This window comes from Cebidichthys violaceus, unplaced genomic scaffold (assembly GCF_023349555.1).
Source record: "Cebidichthys violaceus isolate CVI_PGR_0920_01 unplaced genomic scaffold, fCebVio1.0.p SCAF_1, whole genome shotgun sequence".
NCBI lineage: Eukaryota > Metazoa > Chordata > Actinopteri > Perciformes > Stichaeidae > Cebidichthys > Cebidichthys violaceus.
In genome coordinates, this window is record NW_027176262.1 from 21,128,049 (window position 1) to 21,154,510 (window position 26,462).

At 43.1% G+C, this 26,462-nt stretch overlaps 2 protein-coding genes across 4 annotated transcripts in view; one reads left to right on the plus strand and one right to left on the minus strand.

The window, feature by feature from the left end:
* The first annotated feature begins 1,020 nt into the window (after positions 1–1,020).
* Positions 1,021–16,775, plus strand: LOC137875458 (tripartite motif-containing protein 3-like). 3 transcript variants are annotated; one of them, XM_068714685.1, is made up of 13 exons: positions 1,027–1,189; positions 9,454–9,626; positions 10,380–10,620; positions 10,821–10,972; positions 11,077–11,257; positions 11,348–12,077; positions 12,382–12,485; positions 12,570–12,737; positions 12,824–12,992; positions 13,569–13,628; positions 13,867–13,937; positions 14,342–14,482; positions 14,575–16,775. In XM_068714685.1, the coding sequence occupies exons 2-13, from the start codon at positions 9,481–9,483 to the stop codon at positions 14,725–14,727; spliced, it is 2,316 nt and encodes a 771-aa protein (XP_068570786.1). In that variant the 5' UTR covers positions 1,027–1,189; positions 9,454–9,480; the 3' UTR covers positions 14,728–16,775. The 3 variants fall into 3 exon arrangements, with proteins under 3 accessions (XP_068570803.1, XP_068570786.1, XP_068570795.1); XM_068714694.1 differs by lacking the exon at positions 1,027–1,189 and adding an exon at positions 6,880–7,639; XM_068714702.1 differs by lacking the exon at positions 13,569–13,628 and having other exon boundaries at positions 1,021–1,189.
* Positions 16,776–17,210: 435 nt separating this feature from the next.
* frem2b (FRAS1 related extracellular matrix 2b) overlaps positions 17,211–26,462 on the minus strand; it is a 41,474-nt gene continuing 32,222 nt past the window's right edge. Inside the window, exons 7-16 of the mRNA XM_068708588.1 lie at positions 26,431–26,460; positions 25,950–26,281; positions 23,565–23,757; positions 23,343–23,447; positions 22,954–23,081; positions 22,743–22,877; positions 21,237–21,363; positions 20,490–20,677; positions 20,259–20,405; positions 17,211–19,573 (exon numbers count right to left, since the gene is read on the minus strand). Of these exons, the coding sequence (XP_068564689.1) occupies positions 19,073–19,573; positions 20,259–20,405; positions 20,490–20,677; positions 21,237–21,363; positions 22,743–22,877; positions 22,954–23,081; positions 23,343–23,447; positions 23,565–23,757; positions 25,950–26,281; positions 26,431–26,460 (1,886 nt within the window). The 3' untranslated portion in view covers positions 17,211–19,072. The remainder of the gene's footprint in view (positions 19,574–20,258; positions 20,406–20,489; positions 20,678–21,236; positions 21,364–22,742; positions 22,878–22,953; positions 23,082–23,342; positions 23,448–23,564; positions 23,758–25,949; positions 26,282–26,430; positions 26,461–26,462) is intronic.

Below are 26,462 nucleotides of genomic sequence, written 5' to 3' on the forward strand. Positions count from 1 at the left end.
TTTTGACTGCCTCGTCACTCTTGGCAGTGCGCTGTATTGTGTGATCTGCTCACTGCTGCTGCCAGGCTGCAACAGCCATCTTGACTAAACCATGATGGAAGCAGTCTCCATGGCAACTCCACCTTCCAGAATAAAACCCAGAGATGACTGTGTTTGCCTCTCACCCCAAGCCCCACCCCCAACAAACTCCCCACTGCCTGCACCACCTCAGCAGCCTCACACAGCGCATCCTTGTTACAATACACTGCCACCTTTTTTTTCTTTCATTTATCTCTTTCTCTGTCATCCTCCTCCTTGTTAGGCTTTACCTAGAGCATTGACCCATCCCCCACTGCCCTACTAATACACCTTCAGAGTGAAAGACCCATTGAGCATAGACTTGAGCTAATTGCTTTGTTCTTCAAATACCCCTTTCTTGTACTTACAGGTGAAAATGTAATTTCCTCCTGTCTACACACAGTCTATATATTCCATTAGACTCATCAAGTGCCTTGATCCCAACTGACTGACTCCACCCAAATAACTATCATCCATATCAGAACACACAGGACTCCCCCCCCCACCCTTTCATTCCCCTGCTGTCATAATAGAACTTCACAATTTCCGTTTTGAATGTTGATTTGCTGGGAATTTGGGTCTCACGAGGCAAGAGAATATAACATGAAACGTGCTGAGAAACTGATCACTGGACTACAGTCGCTTCCATGATAACTGCCTGATTATTTTGTGTAGCAGTGTATTTGTTGTGTGTCTTTATCCTCCATACAGTCCGTGCTTCCTATCGATTTGAAGCTGAGAGGTAATAAACTGCATCCTTTGTCCTTTTATGGGAACTGGGCGGCATCTGAGGAAGCCAAACCCCTTTGCACCAGAAAGACTCCATCCCTCAGTCAGTTCCTGAGATTTCAACTCCTTTGCATATTCCCTACCCCCTCCACGCGCCATTGGGTTCCGCAACTCCTCCCATCGAGCCCTCTGACCAATGCTGCGTGTAAGCCGCTCCCCTAATCTCCTCCTTTCCCTTCTCCTCTTCCTTACTGTCCCCTTCTTCTCCCAGACAGACCCTGCCCTTTCCTTTCTGTCGCCCCGGTCTGTGGATTTTGTTGTAGAGGACTGGGACTCTGACAATGGGAAGCCTTCTCAGCGGCCTGCAATGCTGACACTCCACTCCCTCCTGCTGAGTATTCACGTGAGTACAATCTGGCGATTCACTTCTTCTTCTTCTTCTTCTTATTTTTATGATGTCGTATTTCTACTCTTGTTTGTGGCATCACGTGGAGTCCTAAATAATACAGCACAATGACTGGACTCAGTGCAGATTAATAATTGATGACATCCAGCATCTGTGGTAAGTAACAGGCCCAGTCGTTGCTGTTAGGATACTCGTTGTTTGTATTCATCTGGCATTTAAAAACATGAAGTAGACGCATTGCATTCCAGCCTCGTTTAAGAGCAACTGTTGCACTAAAACCCTCTGCTGCTCCGATTCTTCATTGCGTCCTCAAGCAGCCCACACGCTTCTCCATTTTAGCTCGCAGGCAGCCCTCCCTGTGTGCTGCCGGGCTCCGTAGCAGGTGGGCATCTCTTGCTGCAGTCTGAGGGCCGGGCTCTGTAATCACGCATACGCGCTCTTTTGTGTAGAGGATTAGCGAGCGGTCGTTGCTTTTCTCATCTGAATATGTATGGGGGTGCGTTGCTGGCAAAGCTATGTGAGCCACATGTGAATCAGCCTTATTGTTTGCTGCTGTCATTCTGTGAGTCCTTGTGTTGCATTGTGCTGCAGCAACAGCAACAGCATCAGCCAATGCATCATTTTTTTTTTTTTTCAAAACCTCTGACAGTGGGCATAGGGTTCAGTGGTTCCTTTTTTTCTGTAGTTGGTCTTTTGTTCTGGAATATGGCTCGTTTGTTTTGTGTGAAACTATCTCAAATGTCACATGCTTGTTGAGTGCAGCTGAAGACAATGTTTGGCTGTCTGCTCTGGGTCACAGGGAGGTTGCAGACGGCCCTGGATGCTGCGCCTGAGGGCAGATGCTTAGCAGGAGTTACATGTCTGTCTGGGGACTTCAGGGTTTCCTTCAGTTTGTATAAATGGGCTTTGGAGTCTCAGATTAAGTCCAGTGTGTGTGTGTGTGTGTGTGTGTGTGTGTTGTTGTTTTTTTTAGGTAGACAGGGCTGACAGCGTTTGTACAACTGTGTTACAAACAAGGGTGCCCTGAGTTGTTTCAATACGTCTTTGTAAGTCTTTAAATATTGACCAAGTGTAGGCTGCCAGGAACAGAGTTCAAATTGTAGCTTTGAATTGACAAGATACAACCTCTGAATGCGTGTTGCAGTAATGAAGATGTAGCTCTATTGTTGTCAAAATGAAATCACGTGTCTGTGCACCCAGGCAAACTTGAATATAAACAAATTGATTCATTTGCGCTGATCATTCACAGTCATTAGTTTAATAACTTGATCTCCAGGTTACATTATGCTCATGTAAATGAGGCCTGTGGCAGTACCTTTTTAAAGGGTTTATTTTCTTAACGCACTGAAATCAAATGATGCAAAACAAAAATGATTGAATTCAGCATCAGTTGGAATAAGTTATTTGTCTTGTCCATTGAATTTCCAATTTGCTGTCTCATTAAACTGATGTAATATGGTCCACATGTTTGGATATTTGTGCTGCCCTCTTAACCTTTATTACTTGTCATCATAAGATCTGTAGAAAACCATTTTTTTTTCTTGCAGTACAATGAAGACTGACCTGAAGTGGAGGTATTAACAGTATTGCAGTGCAATAACTTAATAACATTGGCCTATGAGAGTATGAGAAAGTATAGAATTGTTTTTTAAATATTTTGTATGCACACCATAAAAGCATCCTATGGTAAATTTGCTGAATTGCTACTTCGATTTTAAATCACTTGCCCCAATAAATATTCATGGCTCATTTTCAGACTTGGAGCTGCATATGCATGTTGGTCATACTGTATGCATGGTAGGTCCACGCTTAAGATCGATGAGAGCCAATCGTTAGACTATGCAATGTGACTTCTTTTAAGATGGATTTTGCTGAACCGCTTGTTTAGGTTTGGCCATTTTCATGAAATTCAGCACTTTCACTGGTTCAGAGCATTTCTCCCAGATTCTGTACGTGATGCATCACAAGTACACAACAACATACGCTTATGAAGAAGCATGTAGTCACAGCCAAGATTATATAATGTGCATAATGACACAAATCTGTTATTCAAATGTTCCCACTGTGTTGCTCAACAAACTGTCGCGCCAAAATCCCATCCAGTTCATCTTTCGTTCTGAACATTCACTTGTCGTGTTTAAAATGACATTTCCTTAAGGCGTTAGCGACACGACTGACAGTCCACACTGACCGTTGGTATCGTCAAATCATCAAACGAAAACACGGGCAGTGTGTTGGACAACACGTACAAGACGTCATGTGACGTGAGTCACCGAATGAGACGCCACAGTCCCTCTGTAGCTCTTACTGCAGGTGGATGAGGGTCTCAGGCAGGCGCCCGGGCTCGAGCACCGATCGCCCTTTTTTTTTTTATAAAAATCTGCAGTGCATGTTGTGCCTGCAGACACGCTGCCTGCATGCTGCATCGTCTTCTGCCGGCCTGTGTGATAGAAGGCTCACTGGGAGAGACCGGAGCATCTCCTGACTCCCTTTTTGTGTCAGTGTTGATTAAAAGCTCTGCTGACTACGGTACATGACATGATGTGGTCACCTTCTGTCGTCTCCTCTCAGTAGTTATCGATCTAATGTCTGCAATCAAAAGCTTATGAAAGACAACAGCTACGATGTTAGTCTAATGAAGTACAGTTTTATTTCTTATTTTACTGTTTGTCATTGGTGCTTTTTATATATGTCAATACAATATTTATATTTACACCTATTTTGTCACTTACAATACCAGTCCTGTCTATTCTTTACCTGTTTTTGTCCTTTTCTCCGGCTTTTATTTCTATTTTTGTGGAAGTACATTGAGAGAGAGAAATTGTATGTGCATACACACTTGGCTAAGAAAGGCTAATCATTAATATTATTATGTGCATATTTAGTCAGCAACTTTTAGCTTTGTATTTTTTATATATTCAACACTACAAACACTGAGCCCGGCTGAGGATATGATGAGCTTCACACACACATAATATAAATAATAAACAAACAGCAGTGGTTCTAATAGCTGTGTCTCATGTGGAGTCTGTTATGCATTATGTGCGCAGACATAGTTTTTCTTTGATTATGTGAAACCCAACGTCCACTGCTATGACTGGTCTGACAGAGACTGATGCCATGGGACGGATGCCTTCATCTGATGCAGTGAAGTGTACGAGGAGCTTGTTAGTTTGAGGAGCAGGGTGTTTTCTGTGTTGTGTGAATAATGATGAGTCATCATAGAGCCAGGCGGCACCCTCACTGGCCCCACAGCAGCCCCTCAACGCTCTCCAAAACACAGAAATGTACTTTCGGAAATTTGATTCTCTGGATTTCTCGTTCTCAGGCTTAGGGTTCTAAACAGTACGAAGGTACTTTGGATTGTTACTGCCAGTACAAACGGGCCGGTGAAATCACTCATGCTTCACCTGCGTCTCAATTTGATTCCATCAGATATTGCTGCAAATTGGCATAATGATCACACATTTCCCTTTTTTTTTAAAATGTACTACCTATGGGAAATGTAATTCATGGATAATAATGCATCCCTGTTGCTCATTTAAAATCTCTTTAGCTTAATCATGTTTACTCTGCCTTCTTCTTTCTCTCTCTCAGTCAAACACAGGTACTTCTTTATTACAATCTACATGCGTCCTTGCAACTAAATCAAATCAAAATCATTAGATCTGTAGTTCTGCGGTTCTGCTCGGGCCGAGTGCAGGCAGGAACAATCGCTGCATGATGACACGTGCACAGGGACACAACAGATGTGGATGGAAACATAAACTACAGTCTATATTTAATCACAATCTGGACAGCGCATCATCGAGGGCCAACACTTCCTATTTCAGGTCACTGAGACTTTCGCCCATGTTTACCCGGTCCAGCAGACAGCTGGCTGCTAAACCAAACGGCTGGAAAACTCTGTGGTCTGAAGTCTGTTATTCTAAAGTCCTCTCTGCCGCGACGCATACAGCAGATATCGCAGAATTACAGAGAAATGATAACAAACGACAACGGTGCATATAATCTAACACGGTTAGTTAGTAACACGGACGTAAAAAATACTGGATGCAGTTTGAGGAAAAGGTAGCCGCCTTGTACAAAAACAGGGGAAGAGGAAGCACAGGGGAAATACTTTTTATGGCCCTTGAAGTGCAAACATCCTGGAATCCTGAGTAGTCCCAGTTTCGTTTATTAACCTTCAGGGGAATCATGCCACAATGATGTGATTGTAGCAGGCGGGTAACACGTGTGCACAGAACACAGTTCATTTCTTTGAACATCGCTTTGATTATTTTATATGTGATGTTGCATGTGTTTTGCTGCTGTATCGTGATACGTAGAGATACCAGAAATCCGCCCTCATGTCAGGCCCCGAAATCTGAGCTGCTTAAGCTGAGAGCAATGTGTTTTCTCTGAATGTGAGCTCATGTTGCTGGAATCTAATCAAACCATTCATATTGGAAGTCTCTGTCTTCAAGAGAAAAAGATGTTTAGCACACAAACAAACTCACCTCAAGTAAAAAAAAAAAAAAGACCTCCTTATAGTCTGGTCTATGGACAAGCAATGACTGTCAGTGCTTTACTGATGCTAATAGCATCGGGCCAGGTTTATGTGAATATACATGAGGTGTTTGCTTTTTCGGATTAGGATTTGAGTTGACTGGACGTGAGGGTGTCTGTGAGACACTAATCCAGATGGCAGACAGGGTTTGACCCTGCCTGACGACATTAAGCCACTTAACTGTAATGCAGGGTGAGAGTGGCCAGAGATGCTTTGCGCTCAAACAGCTTAATTTACAAACAACGTTCACATTCGGTGGCTTTTCTGCAGGAGTTGTGTGAGCCGGTGTGACAGAGGAACACAGTCCCAGTATACGGACTCAAAAAACGGACCTCATCTATATGAAGTGCTGATCATGCAGTTCCTGTGACAGAGCCTTGAAGAGGAGTCACACGCTGCTTCAAACATGCAGAGTACTGCAGATGTAGGTCTGTAGTCCGTACTCTACTGTCACTATTACTGTACGTCTCATAGTTCTATCACAGCTATTTTAATCTCTCAACGGATGGATTAGTTATGTTTACTTTTAGATTTATTGACAGGAACATTTGACTTTACTACACTATATTATACTATACTATTTTATAGAATGTTTATATATGACCAATCCACGCTCACTCCGGTGTAAGAATGTGTTGATACATATATTTAGGCTGTGATGAATTCTGTATTTAAATCTGCAATCCGCAATAATACCATTGGTGTTATGTTAGACTTTTCTGTTTATAATTCAATGCATTGTATTGATATCATTCAGCTTTTCTCCAAGCACATGCACAGCTACACAGAGCTGCTGTCAGGGAGCGACTGTTTTTAATGGAAGATCGTCTTTCTGTGGTGAGGCCAGTGGGAGGAAGTGAGCAGAGAAGGGCTGCTGAGAGAACGGACAGGCAGGCAGGGAGGAAGGGAGGAAGGGAAGGGAAGGAGGGGGGGGGGGGGGGGGGGGGGGGGGGGGGCGGTTGCAACCCTAAAGGCAGCGGCTACCCAGCCGAAAGGGGAGGAGCCTGAGGGCTTTGGCTTCTCAAGCTTCCTCCTGATGTCACCGTTCAGCTGCTGCAATTCAGAGTCCGTGTGAAGGGAGGACAGACCAGGGAGGGGAGGGCTTTTGAGGAGAGACAAGAGGAGGGGGAGGCAGAGCGGGTCGGGGAAGGGCGGGCTGTGTGGACGGAGAAAGGGCTCGCGGAGCTCCTTAGTCAGTAGTCACGTAGGAAGGAGCGACAATGGGACCCGCCTGCCTGAGAAAATCCCCATCTGCAAGACCTCTGTGGCTGAGATCAGGCCTGCTGATGCTATGAGCGCATTGATGTGGTTTTGAGAGAGAGAGAGAGAGAGAGAGAGAAGATAAAATAGGAGGACAATAGAAAGAAGGAAAAGACATGAAGGGAGGGGAAGAGATGTGGGGTGGTGAGCTGTGAGCAGATCTGGAATGCCGTTGTTAGAGCTGCCCTGTGTTGCAGAGAAGGACAGCTGCCTCTGAGGCCTACTTGCTCATGTGGGACAGACAACCCAGATCACCGTGAATCCCCCCCGCCCCATCTCCATATAGACAGACAGACAGACAGACAGACAGGTGGTGCCTGAACTCAGCCAACCGGGATTCAAGGAAAGGAAGTAGGAGGAATTTGGGGAGTGGCTTTGTAAAGCTTCCCCTTCCCTCTCCTTGCTCTCAAAGAAAAGGGGCCTATAGCTGTGATTGCCAGTGGGGAGCTTTACCTCTTGGTGCTGGGTGATGTGCAGGCCTGATTAGCCTTATCCCAAGTCAGACGGAGAGAGCAGTTGTGTAGATGCTACCTCAAAGGAGAAGTTACAAGCCCCCGCTGTTGGAACAGTGGATGAAAGATGAGGCGAGGCTGAAGGATTGTACAGTCACAGGACTGTGACGCATGAAGAGGTGATGGGTGAGTTGACATTACCTTCTAAGGAAAGGTTTGTGTGTATCTTCTCAGCATGAATTAGATCTAGATCATGGCTCTTAACGGGGATGAACATGGAGTGGATCCGTTGCTGTATGAAGTGGTCTTTTAGAGTTCTTCTGTTCTTGTGGTGTGTTGAATTGCAATGAATATGGTTTTTGTCTTATGTTCTTATGTTTGTTTATTTGCAGTTAAATCAAGTCAAACAGGGTGGTTGTAAAATGCACTCTCCAGCTCACAATGATTATATTAGCATATTGTTGCACATCTATCGTATGCTATTTATCTGAATGTAAACTGGTCAGAGTTTCCCTTTGCATATAAAGGTCACCTAGTTTGTTTGTGTTTTGTTTGTGAAGTGGTTTTCAGTGTTTCTCACATATTCTTTTCCATGTATGTAAATGTGATTGGCACAGTGTGCAGGAGAGGCTAGCTTCCAGCAGCATTTGTGCTCGGCGTTAAATCAGCCAACTGGAAGTTCTCTTATTTTTTGGGGGGGGGGGGGGTGTTTATGAAGTAAATGAGCATTTCTGGCACTAAATGAGCCTTGCCCACATCATAAGAACATAATCGGCGAGGATGTCGCTTCATGATCTTGCAAAGAAAATAAGCAGAAAAACAAAACAGAAGAGAAAACACCTGTGCGTAGGCCTAGTAGTTTCTCAAGACAGCCTACGTAACACAGCAATACATTCCAATTTGACTGTAATTCAACATGTCAGAGCTCTTCATGCCAACGATGACACACACACACACACACACACACACACACTTAGTCTGACACCATTCCTCTGAATTTTTATATAAGTACTCTGCATTTAAATTCCATCCATCTGTAATGAAATCTAGATGGAGCGGAAGTGGAGAGCTGTCGTTAAAGAGGCACAATGCAGTCTCAATGTTACTAGAGGATGATGCATGACAGACATTGTTTAGTGACAACAGTAGCAGAAGCGAAGTGAAAACTGCAACGAGCCAGTGGCTAATGACGTGCGCTCTACAAGGTTGTGTCTCAGTTCTCTGATAGAAGGGGTCGTAGAGGACGGATGATCTCTGGGGGACATGGAGAGGGCTGGACAGTTTCTGATTGTGTACAGCTCAACGTTACCTGAAATACAGATCGATGCTGTTTCATGAGCAGCGTTCATTGACCGCATTGAAGCGGCGTGCCTGTATTTTTGGATGTTCGTGTAATCCTCCGTGTGCTTATGTGCAATATGACAGATGTACAGCATGTCATTGGCACACTCAGATAATCTGTGTTTGACCCAGTGATACAATTTCATGTAACAGCAACTACCATCTGAACAGAGAGCCTGCAGGCATCCACTGATCCTCTGGAATTCAACAAATGTTGAACAATAAAACAGAGGAGCTTTTATATACATTTATATTTTTACGTGTGAATTCATTCTCTAACATCGGTGTAAACGCAGACATGTTGGATCCTGGACTGCATAGTTGTCCCGTCTGAGAGTTCTGCCCCGCGGTGTTAATCATCATGTGTTCATTTTTCCTCCGCTGCATTAAACTTATTAGGGTTTTCATTTGTAAAGTCAAACAACCTCTGGCTGCGCGGTTGTTTTGTGGAAAAGGACTCTCATCCTTACTGCCACTGTTCATTTAAAGGAGGAGGGAGTGCATAGAACGTCAGCAGATACAGGCTTCGGATGACGTTTTGTTCTCTTAGCAGCGTTGTGACTCATTTCTTCCTTCGCTCACGCTGAGGGTAAGCGAACATGTTTCCTCAAGGCTTTTCGTGACCTTTCTCCCGTTCCTCCCCGTCCTTGTGTGTGCAGGTCAAGCGGTCGCTGTGCCCCCTTTGAATGTCCGTCACTATGGCCAAGCGTGAGACCGGCAGCACCAGCCCTGTGGTCAGGCAGATAGACAAGCAGTTCCTGGTCTGCAGCATTTGTTTGGACCATTATCACAACCCCAAGGTCCTGCCCTGCCTGCACACCTTCTGTGAGAAGTAAGCTCTGATCCGATCAATCCAACTTTGTGCAGCTCCTTTCATTCAATGCAGTTCAAAGTGGAATAGTGCTGTAAGATGAATATGGCAGTAGAAAAATAAACGGTAAAACAATGGGAGATAGAGAGAAACGCAGTACATAATGAAAATCTAACAAGAGCCGTAAAAAACATTTTAAAGAAAAATTCAAAGATGAGATTTTAGCACGAGATGCACAATCATTTATTCTTTAGATATTATTCATAATCCAGAATAAGAGAACATAAGAAAAGACATCCTGTATATAAATACTATAGTTAAGTGCATTATGTTTGTTTTTTTTGTCATATTCCCTCTGCCTGCAGTAAGTTCTTTAAGTGGGATGCTGTGTAATGTGTAATGACCCAAAATCACACCACTTATACCAAATATTTTCTCATTTTTATGGCTTCTGCATGATGTGAGGCGCCAATCGCTTGCTTCACAGCTTGGCCACAATAAAACAAGACAGCAGTCTTTGAAGAACAGCTTTGCTGGCAGCAAGCCCTGATTTCCACAGCTTTGTTGCTCCCACATGGGACAGATTACAGTTATTTCAATAATTTGGTGCTCTCTGTTGTGCCCAGCTAAAACTGTTGGGACGAGAATCTTATTGTCTCCTGACCCAAGTCTAAAAAAAAACCTTTTTGCTTTTTTACACCACGTTGATCCCAGAACAGGTGCTGAATTTCCGCTTCAGGCCTCTAATTAAGATCTTTAATTGTCTCTCTGTAGATGCCTACAGAACTACATCCCTCCCCAGTCTTTGACGCTGTCCTGTCCAGTGTGCAGACAGACCTCCATCTTGCCAGAGAAGGGTGTGGCAGCCCTGCAGAACAATTTCTTCATCACAAACCTAATGGAGGTGTTACAGCGAGACCCAGAGTGCAGCCGACCTGAGGCCTGTAATGTTCTGGAGTCCGCCAGTGCAGCTTCAGCCTGTCAGCCCCTCTCATGCCCCAACCATGAGGGCAAGGTAAGCAAACGGATGGGCCAAGGGTGTTATATAGTAGGTCAGGTATGTCAGAAATCTACCACCAGTTCATGACAACACTGTGGACTGTTACATGATCTGTATATGATTTTCTTTTTTATAAGTGTTTGAATTCTTAAGCATTTTTGCCCATAGAAATATAGGATGCTCAGTTGTCTTGTGCTCCACTGCACCACCTGCAGGTGATGGAGTTTTACTGCGAGTCATGTGAAACCGCCATGTGTCTGGAGTGTACAGAAGGAGAACACAGGGAACATGTGACTGTTCCTCTGAGGGATGTGCTGGAACAGCACAAGTCAGCGCTAAAGAATCAGCTGGATGCTGTGCGCAACAGGTTGGATTTTCAGTGCTTCAATCCACAATGAACTATGTGAAGTATAAAGAATGCTAATTTAAAATGTTGACGTTGTGTTCACCGTCTTTGCTTTCGTCTGGCAGACTACCTCAGCTGACGGCTGCCATTGAGCTTGTGAACGAGATCTCCAAGCAGCTTACGGAGCGGAAAAATGAGGCAGTGACTGAAATCAGTAACACTTTTGACGAGCTGGAGAAGGCCTTACACCAACGCAAGACCGCTCTTATCACTGAGGTGGAAAACATCTGCAGCACCAAGCAGAAGGTCCGAGGTCTTTCTGATTCATTTTTTTTAAGTAATGCTGCACGTTTTAGTACACTGACCGTCTGCCTCTGTCTCTTTGGACATTCTTAGGTGCTTCAAGCCCAGCTGACCTCTTTGCTTCAGGGCAAAGAGAACATTCAAAGCAGCTGTAACTTCACAGAGCAGGCCCTGAGCCATGGCAGCGCCACTGAGGTCCTGTTGGTCCAGAAGCAGATGGGTGAGCGGGTCAGTGCCCTGGCGCGACACACCTTTCCCGAGCACCCCCATGAAAACGGACATCTGGAATGCCAGGTAGAGACGGATGGACTGAGGCGGTCCATTCAGAACCTGGGAGTCCTGATCACAACGGGGACTGTAGGCCATACTAGCGTTGCCACCGGCGAAGGTCTGCGCCATGCACTGGTCGGCCAGCACACCACTGTCACAGTCACTACGAAAGACAAGGATGGGGAACTAGTGAAGACGGGCAATGCTGCTCTGAGGGCAGAGATTATCTCTGCAGATGGAGTGTGCACTGAAGCTGAGGTGGCGGACAACAAGAACGGCACCTATGAGGTCGGATACACCATCCGCTCGGAGGGAGAATTCGCCTTCTCTTTGCTGCTGTATGAGCAACCCGTGAGGGGGAGTCCGTTCCGCTTGCGCGCCGTCAAGCCCTCCGACGTCCTGCAGTCGCCAGACGACGTGAAGAGAAGAGTGAAGTCTCCGAGTGGAGGAGGAGGCCATGTTAGACAGAAGGCTGTGCGCAGACCCTCCAGCATGTACAGCACCACCAAGAAAAAGGAAAACCCAATAGAGGATGAGCTGATCTACCGAGTGGGTGGGTGAATAACCGGCTCGAGCCACTGTTAATTCCGGTAACTGCTGTCTGTATGATGTTTTTTGCTCGAGCGCACACTGAGTCATATCGCTAGATAACTTGAGTACCTGATGATGCTGAGTATGCGGCGTTAGACCTCTTTATGTGGCGCACCATTGTTTCCTCTGTCTGTTCAAACTGTTAAAATGGCCACTAGACGCGAAACAATTTTTAAGAGATCATCCAAGAGAAAGTGCAGCAGAACGGACGTGTGCATTATTTTTACACATGCATAGTGCTGAAGCAGCTCTTGTTGATGTGATAGGAACAAGAGGGCGAGATAAAGGAGAATTCACTAACCTGCAAGGCATCTCCACCTCCAGTAATGGACGGATTGTGGTGGCAGACAGCAACAACCAGTGTATCCAGGTTAGTGTCATTCTCTTGAGCTGAAATCCAAATCTAATGAATTATTTGGTTGTTTAGGTACGAATACATTTTCTTTTCTTCTAGGTGTTCTCAAATGATGGCCAGTTTAAGATGCGGTTTGGGGTCAGAGGTCGTTCACCAGGGCAGCTGCAGAGGCCCACGGGGGTCACAGTGGACGTGAACGGTGACATAATTGTCGCCGATTACGACAACAGATGGATCAGCATCTTCTCCTCCGATGGCAAGTTCAAGGTGAGTGATCGCAGCCGAGAAAAGCGGTTTTCTCCGCTTTCAAAATGTTTCTTTGAATGACTAAAGGGTCCCTCTGGTTGTCACAGAGCAAAATCGGAGCAGGGAGGTTGATGGGACCCAAAGGTGTGGCTGTGGATAAGAACGGGCATATCATCACGGTCGATAATAAGGCCTGCTGTGTCTTCATCTTCCAATCAAACGGGAAGCTGGTGACAAAGTTCGGAGCCAGAGGAACATCAGACAGACACTTTGCAGGTACTGTGGAGTACTTCGTACAGCTGCCTATGATCATCTCATTACTAATGTCTCTCACAGGAAGACTGGATACACAGTGAGTGATGCTCTATGTCTCAGGGCATGAGGTCGGGCCAGATTTACGGATTTCATTTATGTTTCGCGCTTTACAGGAATGTTGATTTGTACAAATCTGATTTATTAAGTGATCAGCATGTTTCTATGCACCCTTTATTTAGAGTCTATCTAATGTAAGCATGTATGGCTGCTTGTTTAATTAGAGACCTCTACCCAGAGGTAATGATTCTTTCATTATTGCATTGATCTTGTACTGTAAACATGCAGCTGATCATCATAGTACAAGACACAGCTGGAAAGAGGCAAAAGTTCATTTTTGCACCCTAATGCATAAAATCGATGTTACGGTTGTCTTCCTGTCTTTGCCTGTCCAAACAAAAGGTCTGTTCATGGGATTTGCTTGCGTTACTGGAATCCCTCATTCATTTAGCGTCAGTTGTTGCACGCAGAGCAGTATTTCAGTTGATACTCACCCGTTTTCAATTTAATATCTCACATGGACCTTTTCTTTTCTTTTAGAAAAAAGTGGTGCAAACATTGCACTGGAACAAAAGCTTAGTAAATCTGGCCCTGTTTTCAGTAAGTAATTAACTCCCTGTGAATGTGAACTACGAAAATACATCTATGTTCTTTTTATATGTTGATGCATCAGCTCTTGTCAAGTCTCACGTATTGTCCCACGTCAGCTCTCAGCGTGCCTTTTGTGTCCTGTGTGTCCTGTCGTCCATAAATAGTGTGGAACTTCCCCTCGTATGTCGTAAAACGGGATGATTCATCTTTCCTCTCTTTCTCTCTCTGTCTCCTCTGCTGCTTCCAGGTCCTCACTTTGTGGCCGTAAATAACAAAAATGAAATTGTGGTAACAGACTTTCATAACCATTCAGTCAAGGTATGGCGTGTTGCAAGTATGAGTGTACATTCTTTATTGTAGTTAACCTGCATTTTAAAGTATTGTGGATAAACGGTTTGCTGGAGAAAATGATTGTATTTGAATTAACTTAACTTAACAAGTTCCATAACCTAAATGAAGTGCTGGGTTACTTGTAAATAGTCATAAATTTTTTGTCCTCCACAATAACTTTGCTAGCGGGATGCATATAAAACAATTGAAATACACAAGCATGGAATATATAATCACTCTGTTTCAATCAAACAAACATTAGAACATATTTGTTTAAAGTTAAAAGGCTAACAGCTGCAATATGCCCTTTGTCCTGTTTAACATATTTGCATTTTGGTGTGACATCAGAATGTCATTTTTCCATTCTCCTCCCTGTTTAATCCCTCCTGCAGGTGTACAATGCAGATGGGGAGTTCCTGTTTAAATTCGGCTCCCATGGAGAGGGCAACGGCCAGTTCAACGCTCCAACAGGCGTCGCTGTGGATGCCAACGGAAATATCATTGTCGCTGATTGGGGCAACAGTCGGATCCAGGTTAGCTTGAGAGAACCACATCACGTTGAATGCAGGGAGCAAACTTGTAAGTATATCACTTAACCTTTCGTCTGTGCTGTGTGACAAACCAGGTGTTCGACAGCTCAGGGTCCTTCCTGTCCTACATCAACACATCAGCGGACCCCCTTTACGGCCCTCAGGGTCTGGCCCTCACATCTGATGGTCATGTGGCGGTGGCGGACTCTGGGAACCACTGCTTCAAGGTCTACCGCTACCTGCAGTAGATGATGCCTGAGACACAGCCATCTTCGCCACCGCAAGCACTGACAACGACACAACCGATGTTTTCCACAGGGTGCGATCCAACACAGCCTTTTGATGTGCACATCAGACGATCTCCCGGATATAATTAGGTGTCTGATCCTGAGTTTGCCCTCCCTATGATGTGTATTAAAGGTTGTTTGTAATGTTGGATAATGTAGCATCCTTGGGACAAGTAATGGACTTAAAGCTATGGACTGGTTTTAGAGAATGTCCAGAATACATTTTTGTGTGTTGTACGCTGTTCATGGTATTATTCAACCACACTTTTTTTGTGAGACCGGACAGGGTAGGATATAGATTGAAGTATTTAATGAGCCATAACCTGTCCAAATGCATGACGTTTTATTTTATCTTAATGCCTAGGCAACAACACAGTGTACCCATCGGTTGCTTTTCTCATGAACTAGTTAATGCTTACAGTGAAATGAACAACGCTACGCTTCTCCAGCAATGAAATGTAAAATTTCTCATTTATTGACATCTTGCATAAAAACATGTCATCACCATCTGTGCATTGATTTGCTGTATGTACTGTATATACATAAATGTATATTGTGTATATTAGATCACTCCGTATGTATGTGCTATGGTTTTGAAACACACAGCCTTTTGGCTATTCAGAGAGCAGCAGTTAAGGATTCCAGGATTTTAACCATGTGTGTATGGCAGCTGTTAAGAAGTGTGCTTTTTGAACATACCAGACACATGCTTAATAGAAGAGTGTCCTATTTATTGCTAATGTAAGCAGCACAATAATCATTTTTGTTAATATATCTGTTGTTTTAAAAGGAAAAAAATAAATTAAAAAAAGCTAATTTATTTTATTTTATACACTAGCACAGCATTTACAAATTATTTTTCTAAATTGATGTGCTTTTTGTTCTTTAGAGGTTCACACTATTACTTTCACTTTAAAAGAAATTTCACCTTAAAACAGAATTCAGTGCCCCCCCCCCCCCCCCCCCCCCCACACACACACACACACACACATCAGGAAGATTTTGATCAGTGTTTGTGCACATGAGCAGCTCTTTTTCAAAGCCATAAACCCATCTTTGTTTGGGATGTCTTCAAAGAACTTTTTCTGTTCAACATGCATGGCTATAGATATGGGCTCATAGAGTGATTGTTTTGCCTTTAACAATTAAAGAGCTTTATTCAACAGTTACAAACCAGAAAGACTACATATCTCAGGAAATCCATCCAAATTAGATCAGCATGTCAATGGAACAACTCAGTACATTGTTGTTGTTGCTTTTTTTATAGTAGTAGCTTTTAATGGAGACTTTGTGAGAAAACTGTAAATTTGTGCAAATTAAGTCTAGGTCCAAGATCACTAAAATGGCCGGGATGGAATATGAATTCTGTTTTACAGTGTTGTTTTTTTTCCCTTTTGGCTTTAGGAAACAGTTACAAAATATTTAAACGATAGTTTACTAGATGACATTTGACAGCAAACTCATCATTGCTTTGGAATCCACTCAACAAATGTACTGTTGTAAGCTATCTGACAAATCCCTGTTAGATCTGACTTTCTGCCTGCACGACATCAAGCCATGACCAAGCCCAAGTGAAAAACATGTACCAGTAGAGCTGTTCTTGCTCCCCCTAGTGTTCATTCTGTGTAATGTCATTAGAAGACCTAGTGCCACAGCAGAAGCGCGAGACCAGGAGCAGGAAAAAGGCAACTTCCTGGTTGAACACAATAACCCACAGCACTGTGCTAAACACCCAAACACCAACATTCACCCTCCCAGGCGTAGGGATTTCCCGAGCTACAGGATATGACCTGATTTCACCAGTTAAGTCAACCAGGAAGCTTCTGTTTTTCATGCACTTGATCTGTTGTTTGACTTGTTGCCAAACAGGAGCCCAGACATCTCTAAAGAGTAACGGTTCACCTTGTTCAGATGTGTCTGAAGCATTTTACACTACGCTGTGTCACACCAATACACATTTTGATTTCTCTATGAATATGCACTGGTAATAAAAGCACATGGTTTACTGAGTTGTTGTTTACCTACTAATCATTGTGCTTGACTTGCACTGAGTGGTGGTAATAAGGAATGATATCACAGTCGCTCCACTTGTTGGTTTACAGTGAGCACAAATTTAGATTTCATAAACTTCAATTACTAATGAGAGCAACCTCTGAATAGTTTGTAGTAGCTGAGTGTAAAAGTATGACCATCTCTCCTCAGTAGTCCTTATGAATTGCATCTTGACAGAAAAGGGACTGATGCTCAATTGGATCAATAGGTATATTTATAGATTTATATACAGGTATGGCAATGGTTGCATTTTGAGCATTTTTAGTCAGACTTATTTAAGTACCGGTTGGTGTCCAGTAAAGAACTAATATATTTGTTCAAAGGCATTCTCTGCGACACTGTCCAATAACGGCTTCAAGCTAAAAAATATGTTTCAACAAAAACATACAATATCTTGAAAAATTATTTATTTGCAGACCACGCTGTGCTTCTGGTCTATGTTACAAATACTTACAGCACATACAGTATGCATTTTTTTTAACAATAACCATTCCCAAAACATCCAAATGGTGTATTTATAGGTAATACATATGTATATACATACATGTGCATTAAAAAAAGCTCAAAATGCACCCAATGTATTAGAGTGGAATAAAAGAACCACATTATTGATACAGTGTCAAACCTAGATAAGCAAGCAGATCAAAAAAAATTAAAATCATACTCGGGGTAAACATTTCATGAAGGTATGATATCACAGGTTGCATAGAATTGTTTTCAATTTCAAAAATAAAATTGCAAATGAACCTGGCATTTATAAAGCAATGACTTTGAAGTTACATGATTCATGAGGTAATCAGATTTTATGGCAATCTGTGCATGGATCTGGAAAAAAACAAACAAACAAATGTCAAAAAATGTTTACCTTATGTGCACAATGTACTGTATATTGAAATCCCAATAACAAGCAGTTATATAGTTTGAAAAAGATAGTTTCAACGCAAAAAAATAAAAAGGGAGTTGAAATGGTATATGATTTGTGTCGGCACAAAATGTCAAGAATTGCAAAATAAATAAATACATTTAAAACTAGTGAGTCAGGGAGAAGACAGCAGTTTGGACAATAATTATGTTGATTGAGGCTAAAACATTTCATTCCCTTTAAGTGAAATCTGCTAAACTTATTGGACAATATTTCAAGGTATAAAAAAAAACTCAACAAACAAAAAAGCACAGAACACCTCGTCCTGCTGTGAGAGGACCGTGGAGTCCCAGCTCTACTTAGCTACTGTTGTTAACACTTAAACATGTAGCATTCCTAATGTGCCAAGAGGGAAGAGAGTTACTGAAATAGTGGCTGTGGAACCTCAGCTATAGTACACTGAACATTGCAGACCAGCTGTCTCGAAAGTCAATTCAATACTACAGACTCCAACAGTTTCACCTATCGCTAGTGCCATGTCAATAATCATAATCTTAAAATCATACAGTGTTTCAGCAACTAAATATTAGAGGGAATTCAACAATAACAATTGGCCATTGATAAATACTGTTTTTCATGGGATACACTCACCGTAAAACACAAACTAATGGAAATACAGTAGATCTGACGCATTTGTCACAATTCCATTCAAATCAGCATTTCGACTTTTTTAGTTTTTTTTCAGTCTTAAAATACAAAAATAAACGCATGCAAAAACATGAGCACAATAAAACAGTGGATGTCTTACTGATCACACAGGACAAAAGATACTGTAACATACATCATAACACCTCAGAATTCTGTGGTTTCTTAGGCACGCACTGAATCTAAGGACAAACCATTCTCTATAAGAACGGACGGGTTTCCCCAGAGGGAGCAAACCATGGGCAGTGTCTTGATGCAGCAAATCAAAGAAACAAAGCCTGTTGGTAACGACTACTACAGTATGAGAAATAGCTACCTTCTCTTGACCTACTCAGTCAAACACCAGATACCATTCAAGGTAAGAGGCATCTTCTGTAGCACCTTTGGAAACGTAATAATACCTTTTTTTTTTTGGATCAAATGGCATCAAAAAGAAATCATGAAGTGAGTGCTGACGACTTGACTAATGCCTTGAAACAGCTGCTTACAAAGTCCGTTGCCAAGTTAGTGTCCGGATCACTCTCCGGCCGTGGGAAGTGATGCAGTATTTCAAGTAGATTTCTGAAAAGAATCAAAGCTCTTGTAGTTTGTGCTGCTTCACACACAACCTTCAATTTTTATCTAAATGTGAGGCACTTGCAAAACAAAAAAAATATCAACTAAAACTCTCAATCGTCGGTCTGTCTGTTAGACCTCTGAGCTGTCACTGAGGGCTTGTGTCATCATGGGTTCTGCGCTGCTGGAGCTCCTGGGTACGTCTTTCTTCTCTCGCTTGGATCGGACCAGTAGCACCACCACGATGATGATGAGCACCGTGAGGAGCAGCCCGACAAAGATACCGATGATCAACACTAGTCTGTCGTCACTGTTGTCTCTCTTGTTGAGCTCACGAGGGACGATCCCTTTGGTGAAGATCTCCCTCTCTGGGCTCGTCCTCTGCTGGCTGCTGCGGTCCAGTGCGATGTGGAGGATGTTGGTGCCGCGATTGTTGCTGTGACCGATCTCCTCTATTACGTCCGGCACTCCGTTGGCCGATCTTCTGGTGCGATGCTGAACCTTTGGAAGCGGATTTGCGTGCCGGCTCATCACGTGGTACTCCAGGCTTCTCTTCCCTATGCCACGGTTAGCGTTGTCCCGAGAACGAACAGTGTAGATGGTGTGAATGAACCACTCTCTCCCTGCAGATACCTGGAGAAAGCAACAGTACTTATTAAAAAAAAAATATATATATACCTGTAGATGTTGCTTCCCTTCATGGGCGCATGTTTGTTGTATATTAGTGTATATCTGGCCAAACATGATGCCACCGCCAACATACCGTGGGGCCATTGCAGCTACTGTACCATAGAGTTGAAAAACAGAAAAGTTTTCAGCCATTGACTGCAGACATACTGATACTGACTTTTTCTCTATAACGAGCCAATAAATACAGACTCGCCAACCAGACGAAGCAATCTGGACTCTTGATGAAAGAGGCTCTGAGTCACATATGATCCTGTGATCAGAGGCTATATAAAGGCCAGCCCACACGGTGACGGGACCGCTCACTCGCAATAATGTTTCCACGTCAGTGAGTCTCTTTTCTCTCGTCTTGTTAAGAAGAAAAAGATCATCTTTTAAGGTCACTTTCTGTGATTCTTATACAGTGCACATTATTTCCATCTGCTCTTTGCACTCGCACTCAGCAGGGTGCCACAGGTTCACACCAGTTCTCTGAGAGTTACATTCCAGGCTGAAATAAGTGGCCACACAAAAGTGTAAATTCCAGCGCAAAATAACCTCTAGCATGGATAACTGATTGGTTAAATATGAGAATGTGGACTATTCGAGGGTGTGTGCTGAATGTGTTTCTTTACTTGACAATTATACTGACCTGGAAGAGAGCTGAGGAATCAATTCTGAAACCATCTGACGCAGGTTGTCTCACTAGAGCTAAAGCCCCGGGGTCATCCACTGCCAGGAAGGCATCAAAAGCTACATTGCCAAATGACCGGGCCTGGGTCTCCGGCTGGGCCTTGTCCTGGAGCGAGAGGATGACACAGGGAGGAATATTTAGGTTTGAATGGACACAAAGCACATGACGGGATGTACTTTTGTTACTTACAATTATCTTGAATCTGTAGAGTAGTGATGGCGCATCAGCCAGGCAGCCAAACTCAAAGTTGGTGGGGTTGTATTTAGGGACATACCCATCAGCACCAGTACACAGGAACACTTTCTCTATGCTACAAAAAAAGGAGTCGCCCAAGTTCTGCACTGGATCCACCATCACTCTTCCGTAGATCGTATCCCCTGAGGGAAGAGAAAGACAGTTTTAATCGCTGCAAAACACATAACCGTGACGGTTTAATTGAAAGTTTGTACACTGATGAAGATTCCTCAAATGATTTTATTTTGCTCAGACAACAATAGTGAGAACAACATTAAACCACCAGCAAATCATTCTTGGCAACACGAGCTTCCCACGCTCACTTGGACAGCAGCTTCAAGGACGTTTCAAAAACTTTCAAGATGTTGTTTAGAAAAATCAAACCCAGGCATTTTGGGAGAAGGCATGAAAGTGGTCAAAATTATACTAAATCGAGGCCTCATTTCCATTTAAATTGTATGCTGTTGGAGCAGGGAATAATGGGGAACATTTCTGCTAAATCAACAGAAATACTCATCACACAGGGCTTTACTTTTGATCTGTAGAATGATCTGTAGAAGTCCAAGGAGCAAGGTAATGAAATACATTTACAGCCATCTGTACGACTTCATTAACTATGAAGCCCTGTTTGTTTATGGCTTTTTTTAATCCACAAACTTTGATGAACAGTATGTATTTTATGACTGCACGTTATTGCCTTACCTTGTGAGAAGGCAGTGTCGGTCTCCTGTCCGAAACCCATGGAGCCGTCTGAGAGCCAGAGCGTCCGCTTAGAAAGTAAGATCATCTGCGTGTTCAGACTGAACTCAGCAGCCACAGGGTCGCTAACCTACAAACACAGAGAAGATAGACAAACACGCACAAACCGAAGCAAAGCAAAGTTAACAATATAGACACAAGATTTCAAAAAATGTTTACCCTAGTAATCACACCATTACTGTACAGTACATATGTTATTTGTTTATCTAATTTTAATTTTGATGGGGTTTTATCCTTATTTCTAGCATTTCATGGAAAAGGCGATAAATGAATTTGGCCAGCTTTGCTACTATCACTGGAGGTGGTGTGTTGATGCTGTGGGTGGTTACACGTCGGCATCAGCATCAGGAGCTGGACTCAGCACTGCAGGTGCAGCTAAATGGATTAAAAGGGAGATGTTGATTAGAGATTTGTTCCTGTCAGTATAAGTGATTAGAGTTTTTATGAGCGCTTGATTAGATGGCGTGAACCTGGAGGTAGTTTTCTCCTAGAGTTCTCAAGAGATGGGATAACAAAGAGAGGCAAGGAAATAAATGAATGAAAAGGAGCCAAGATGTTTGGCTTAAGAATCTTGATTTAACTGTTAACATGTTTTATCTGGTTTTCCATGCATGTAGATCACACCGGTCATGTGATCAATTTCCCCAGAATCACAGGTTTAAGGGGGCGTGGCCTGGGGAACAAAGGGAAGAGAATTGTTTGGGGGTGGCGAGACAGGAAATGGTTTTTTTTTTGTGGTAGGTGGAGGAGTAATGTAGGAGCCAGGCAGCCTTCAGCCTAGAGGGGGACATTTAGTCCCTTTTTATGGCTGTTTCTCATCGATCTGAAGTAAACAAGGAAATCAGTGTGATTCCAGGACCATAACTATTGAGCAGAGTCAAGGCCAGAGCAGCCAGCAACATCCCGTAGGTTCACTTCGTTTGCTTGTTTGTTTTTTAAATGAGTTTCTTTTCCTGATTTATATATTGGCATCTAGAAGGGAGGACATTTTGTTCCTCTTACATTTTGGTTGGATTGTGTGGTCTTGTTAACGGGGACTTTTGAGTAGGGCAAACATTGTGGACGTGGTTATTCTCTCGTGAAGCATACATTCCAGTGTCCTTTTAGTGCATTCTTTTGTTACAATTTCCTCTTTTAACCAGGTCTTCTGCTCTCACAGTGGCTCTCTAAATGCATTTGTGACTAGGCTTTAAACTAGAAACTTTTTTTAAATCTCCTTTTCTTTTGCATTATGTTTTGATGCTTTTAATGGTTTTATGTGAAGCACTTTGAATTGCCTTGTTGTTGAAATGTGCTATGCAAATAAACTTGCCTTGCCTAGAATTGATTAAGCTGAAGACTAGGAAGGTGCTATTTAAATGCAAGTCATGTTTTTTGCTGACAAATCTTTGTCACTCTATAAACCTTTCCTTTTTTTCCTCATTTTGATTTTAGACGAGGTGAGGTCACCTGCTGAAAGCGGATGTCCATGTCGAAGGTAAGCGGCTCTCTGGGATTGCAGACAGGGGGGATGGTGTACTCCAGGCTGGGAGGGGATGTGCAGGGGACCAGCTTCACTGTGTACGTGCCGGAATAGTCACGCACCTGAGAAGGGAAAATAGGTTTACAGCAAGAATGAGGTGTGAAAGCAAATAAACTGGAGAACAAAATGTTTACTCACAGCAAAATCAGACACATATGTCCACTGCTGGATGGGCTGGTTGTAGGTTGGCTCATTCCTCACAAGACTGAGGTTAAAGGTCAAACCAGGGTGGTCCGGACACATGACCATGGAGGTCAGTGGTGAAGCTGATGGAAAAATACATCAATTAAAGTATTTGCAGCATGCTCAGGCGACAATTAAAATACTTTAAAAAAAACTGAGACAAATACTGTAATATCAATTGTAACTAATTATGAATGATATAAAAAGAGATGGTAGTTTGGCTTGAAATGCATTGTCACAGGTAAAAGCCATGAAGTTTAATTTAAACTATAAAGCAGCATCATACATCACATCCAATGTATACTGTTAAGAACTACTGTACTCCTCTATATGACATACTGTACCTGGATGTGCAAACACAAACAAGCCTCTGAATCGAGCTTCAGTGCGGAAGTTGACTACTAGTCGTCCCTGGCCATTTATACGCATGCTGGTTGGGTACAGGGCACCTACGAGGACAATCACAGACCTCAACTGTAATTTGGCCACTTATTTGCAATCTCATCTTATGACACATTTTAAGTAGTCCTCAATGTTTCTATCGCATACTGCTGATCAAGTCTTACCTTGTAGTTCAGCCTCCGGTGGGCTACCTATACCATCCCTCCATAAGATGGCAGTGTCGTAAACAAAAGTGAGCCTCAGCTCTGACTGTAAATCAAAGTGCTGCCATCCTCCTGCTCCCACAGGGGAATGGAAGACATAGGACACATGGAGCGGTACTCGTAGGGTCACATAGGACTGGACCAGATTCAACACCTGCAGTGAAAACCAACATGTTGTGTAAGAGCAAATCATTTAAATCATACTTCAAAGATTAATATATTCCTGTTTTAGAGGTATTGGGAGGAAAACATCAAAACGCCCCGAATAAAGTGCATGTGCAATACCTCTGGAGATGATGAACAATATTTGACCAATATGGCTGATTTATACAAGTTCTGCTCTGAATAGTGCTTCAGACAGTCCACAGATTGATCAGACATGGCAATGCATGTATTAAGGAACTCAAAGCATACTCTTCTGAGAAATCATGGCTGTAATATTAACTTCAAGTAGGCATCAGTAAATTCACTTGATGTTTTATAGCTGTAATTCAATGTATTCTCTAAGTGCTCATGGACTCTTAACCATTACAGATGAAATACTGCAATTTGTATCTTTTCAACTAAATCAATTCAAAACATTTCAATTGCTTTTAAAACTATGTATTGCTGTTATTGGTTAACATAAAAAACTGAATGCACTGCATTTACAATGGTTGGGGATATTGGATTACTCCAAACCCCCCCCCCCCCCCTCTAAAAGAGCTGTCCTAAAATGGTCAAAAGATTCCAAGTAAGTGGTGAAAGTCCTCAGAGCGAGCGCTCTCTGGTATCTGCACTTTCCTCTGACCTGTGAGAGGTACCTGCCTGCACTGGCTCTGTGTTCATGTGGAAACGTGCCTACGCCTCTGGGCGCTGAAAGCTCACGCCCATGATTTGCAGAACGGCCGTGTGACACATCCTGCTGGGCCCTAATAGATTCCTATGGTCTTGTTAAGCTGGGCACTAAGCCCTACACTGTGACATGACACTGCCCCCGGCCGGCACCGCCTGCGCTCAGACTGCCTACCCACTTAGAGGAGCAATCGGGTCACAGGGCACCCACAAACAAAAGGCAGTTTATTTTTCCATTGATCCTGCCTTGCATATCTCCAAACAGAACTGGCGACGCCTCAGTTTATGCATCTACATACCGTCGTTTGCTCTGTTCAGTTGTAACCATAGCAACAACATCTACATACAGTGCCGTACAAGACCTGAATGTATACCATTCTGCCACTTGATGGAAAGACAACAGGGACGAGAACAGAGGTTGTTTTGCTTTACGTGTTTTCTTCAGGATTTTGAGTCAAAACCATTCATCTCTTACATAACTTGCTTTTTTTTTCATTCTTTAAAATATTGGATTTTCTCTGATAAGTGTGGTCACTAATAAAAAAATCCATTTATTTAGTTCTCACCATTTAATGCAAAATTTGTGCATTATGGATTTAACCTTAAGGTAAAGTTTGTATTACTGACGGCAGTCTTCTTGCTTGTCAAAACATGTTTATTACTGCCACGTTCTCCTTTACATCATGTGGCTGCATGCAACAAAGTTCCACTTTGGCTGTTATCACCTGGGCGATGCCTTTTGTTACTAAATAAACCTGAAGCAATGTAAAATGAGAAACTCCCATTAAAAAAACCAACCAAGATACCTAAATGTATTTGCGAGTGCTGTGGGGATTTAATTAATAATCCTCAGCAGGGAGTGTGGAGAAGGTTTCAACCATGATGTGCCTCATGCACTGTTACAGCCTTTCTTTATCAACACTCTACCTTAATTAACTGCAAGTCAACTAACTGTATGTTTCCAAGGTGAATGCAAATGTTGAGGGCTGCGAGGCATGTATGCCAGGAGACCACAGAGGGGTTTAATATTTCCTCCTTCCAGCTCCACAACAGCTGCTGCTACAAAGAGCACATTGCACACATAGCATTACAGATGAACACAGATTTTTATGAGGCTGCTGGCTATTGACTTGCCACTTTAAGAAGACAAATAACCAGTCTTACCAGGAGTTGAAGGGAGCAGACTGTCGGGTTAGTCATTACGATAAAGGTTAACGCGGGTCTCTAGACAATAATGGATGACTTCTACTGGCTAGTATTTACTTTAGGATCTTTAAGGGAAAACGGAGCAGGCAAGCAGAGTTTTAATATGCCTGGAAATGATTACATAGGATTGAAAATCCAGGAGGATTTTAAAATAAAAATGGACAGAACAGACCAGTAATTGTTCAGTCCACATTCCTATCCTCAAGGGGGTCTGCTGCTTTATTGAACCGACTCCTTGCTCCTCATGTCAAGGGATGACAAAAAGGGTCAAAGGTGAGCTGAAGCTCAAAGGTGGGGCTGCTTTACCTGTCCATCAGTCCCAATGGTGCCTCCACAGTCACTGAGCAGCTCAGACATGTCATAGTAGCTGGTGAATTCCCACAAACAAGCTTCCAAGTTGAGGTTTCTGTAGAATCGTAGCGCGCTGGATCCCCTGAGGGAAGAGCTGTATTGGTAAGACGACGTCTCGCCAATCACTTCTGGATTTTTGGTGGCTTCAGTAATGAAGCCGTAGCGAGTCTTGACCTCAGCGTGGTCCAACAAATTGGAGCAGCGATGGTTGCCAACACGAGTACCGTCTGGGCTCAGCGTGAGCTCAAAGTTAGACAGGGCTCGAGTGGACACTACAGGTAACATACCTGAGAGAGGATACACAGCATAGAGTGGAAGCATGTCAATGTTAGATTCACAATGTCGGGAAAACTAACTAAAGTAGCCTGTAATTTAAAGACTGGTTGAAACAACCTGCATCTGGTTGATATTTTCACATGCAATCTGCTTTTCTTACCATCAATGTGGGGCATGGTGACAGTCAGTTTG

Coding starts and splice junctions, on each gene's coding strand:
- LOC137875458 (XM_068714685.1), top strand. CDS start 9,481: ATGTCCGTCACTATGGCCAAGCGTGAGACCGGCAGCACCAGCCCTGTG. Junction 12,078..12,381: donor TGAGCTGATCTACCGAGTGG/GTGGGTGAATAA, acceptor TTGATGTGATAG/GAACAAGAGGGCGAGATAAA. Junction 13,629..13,866: donor TAAATCTGGCCCTGTTTTCA/GTAAGTAATTAA, acceptor TGCTGCTTCCAG/GTCCTCACTTTGTGGCCGTA.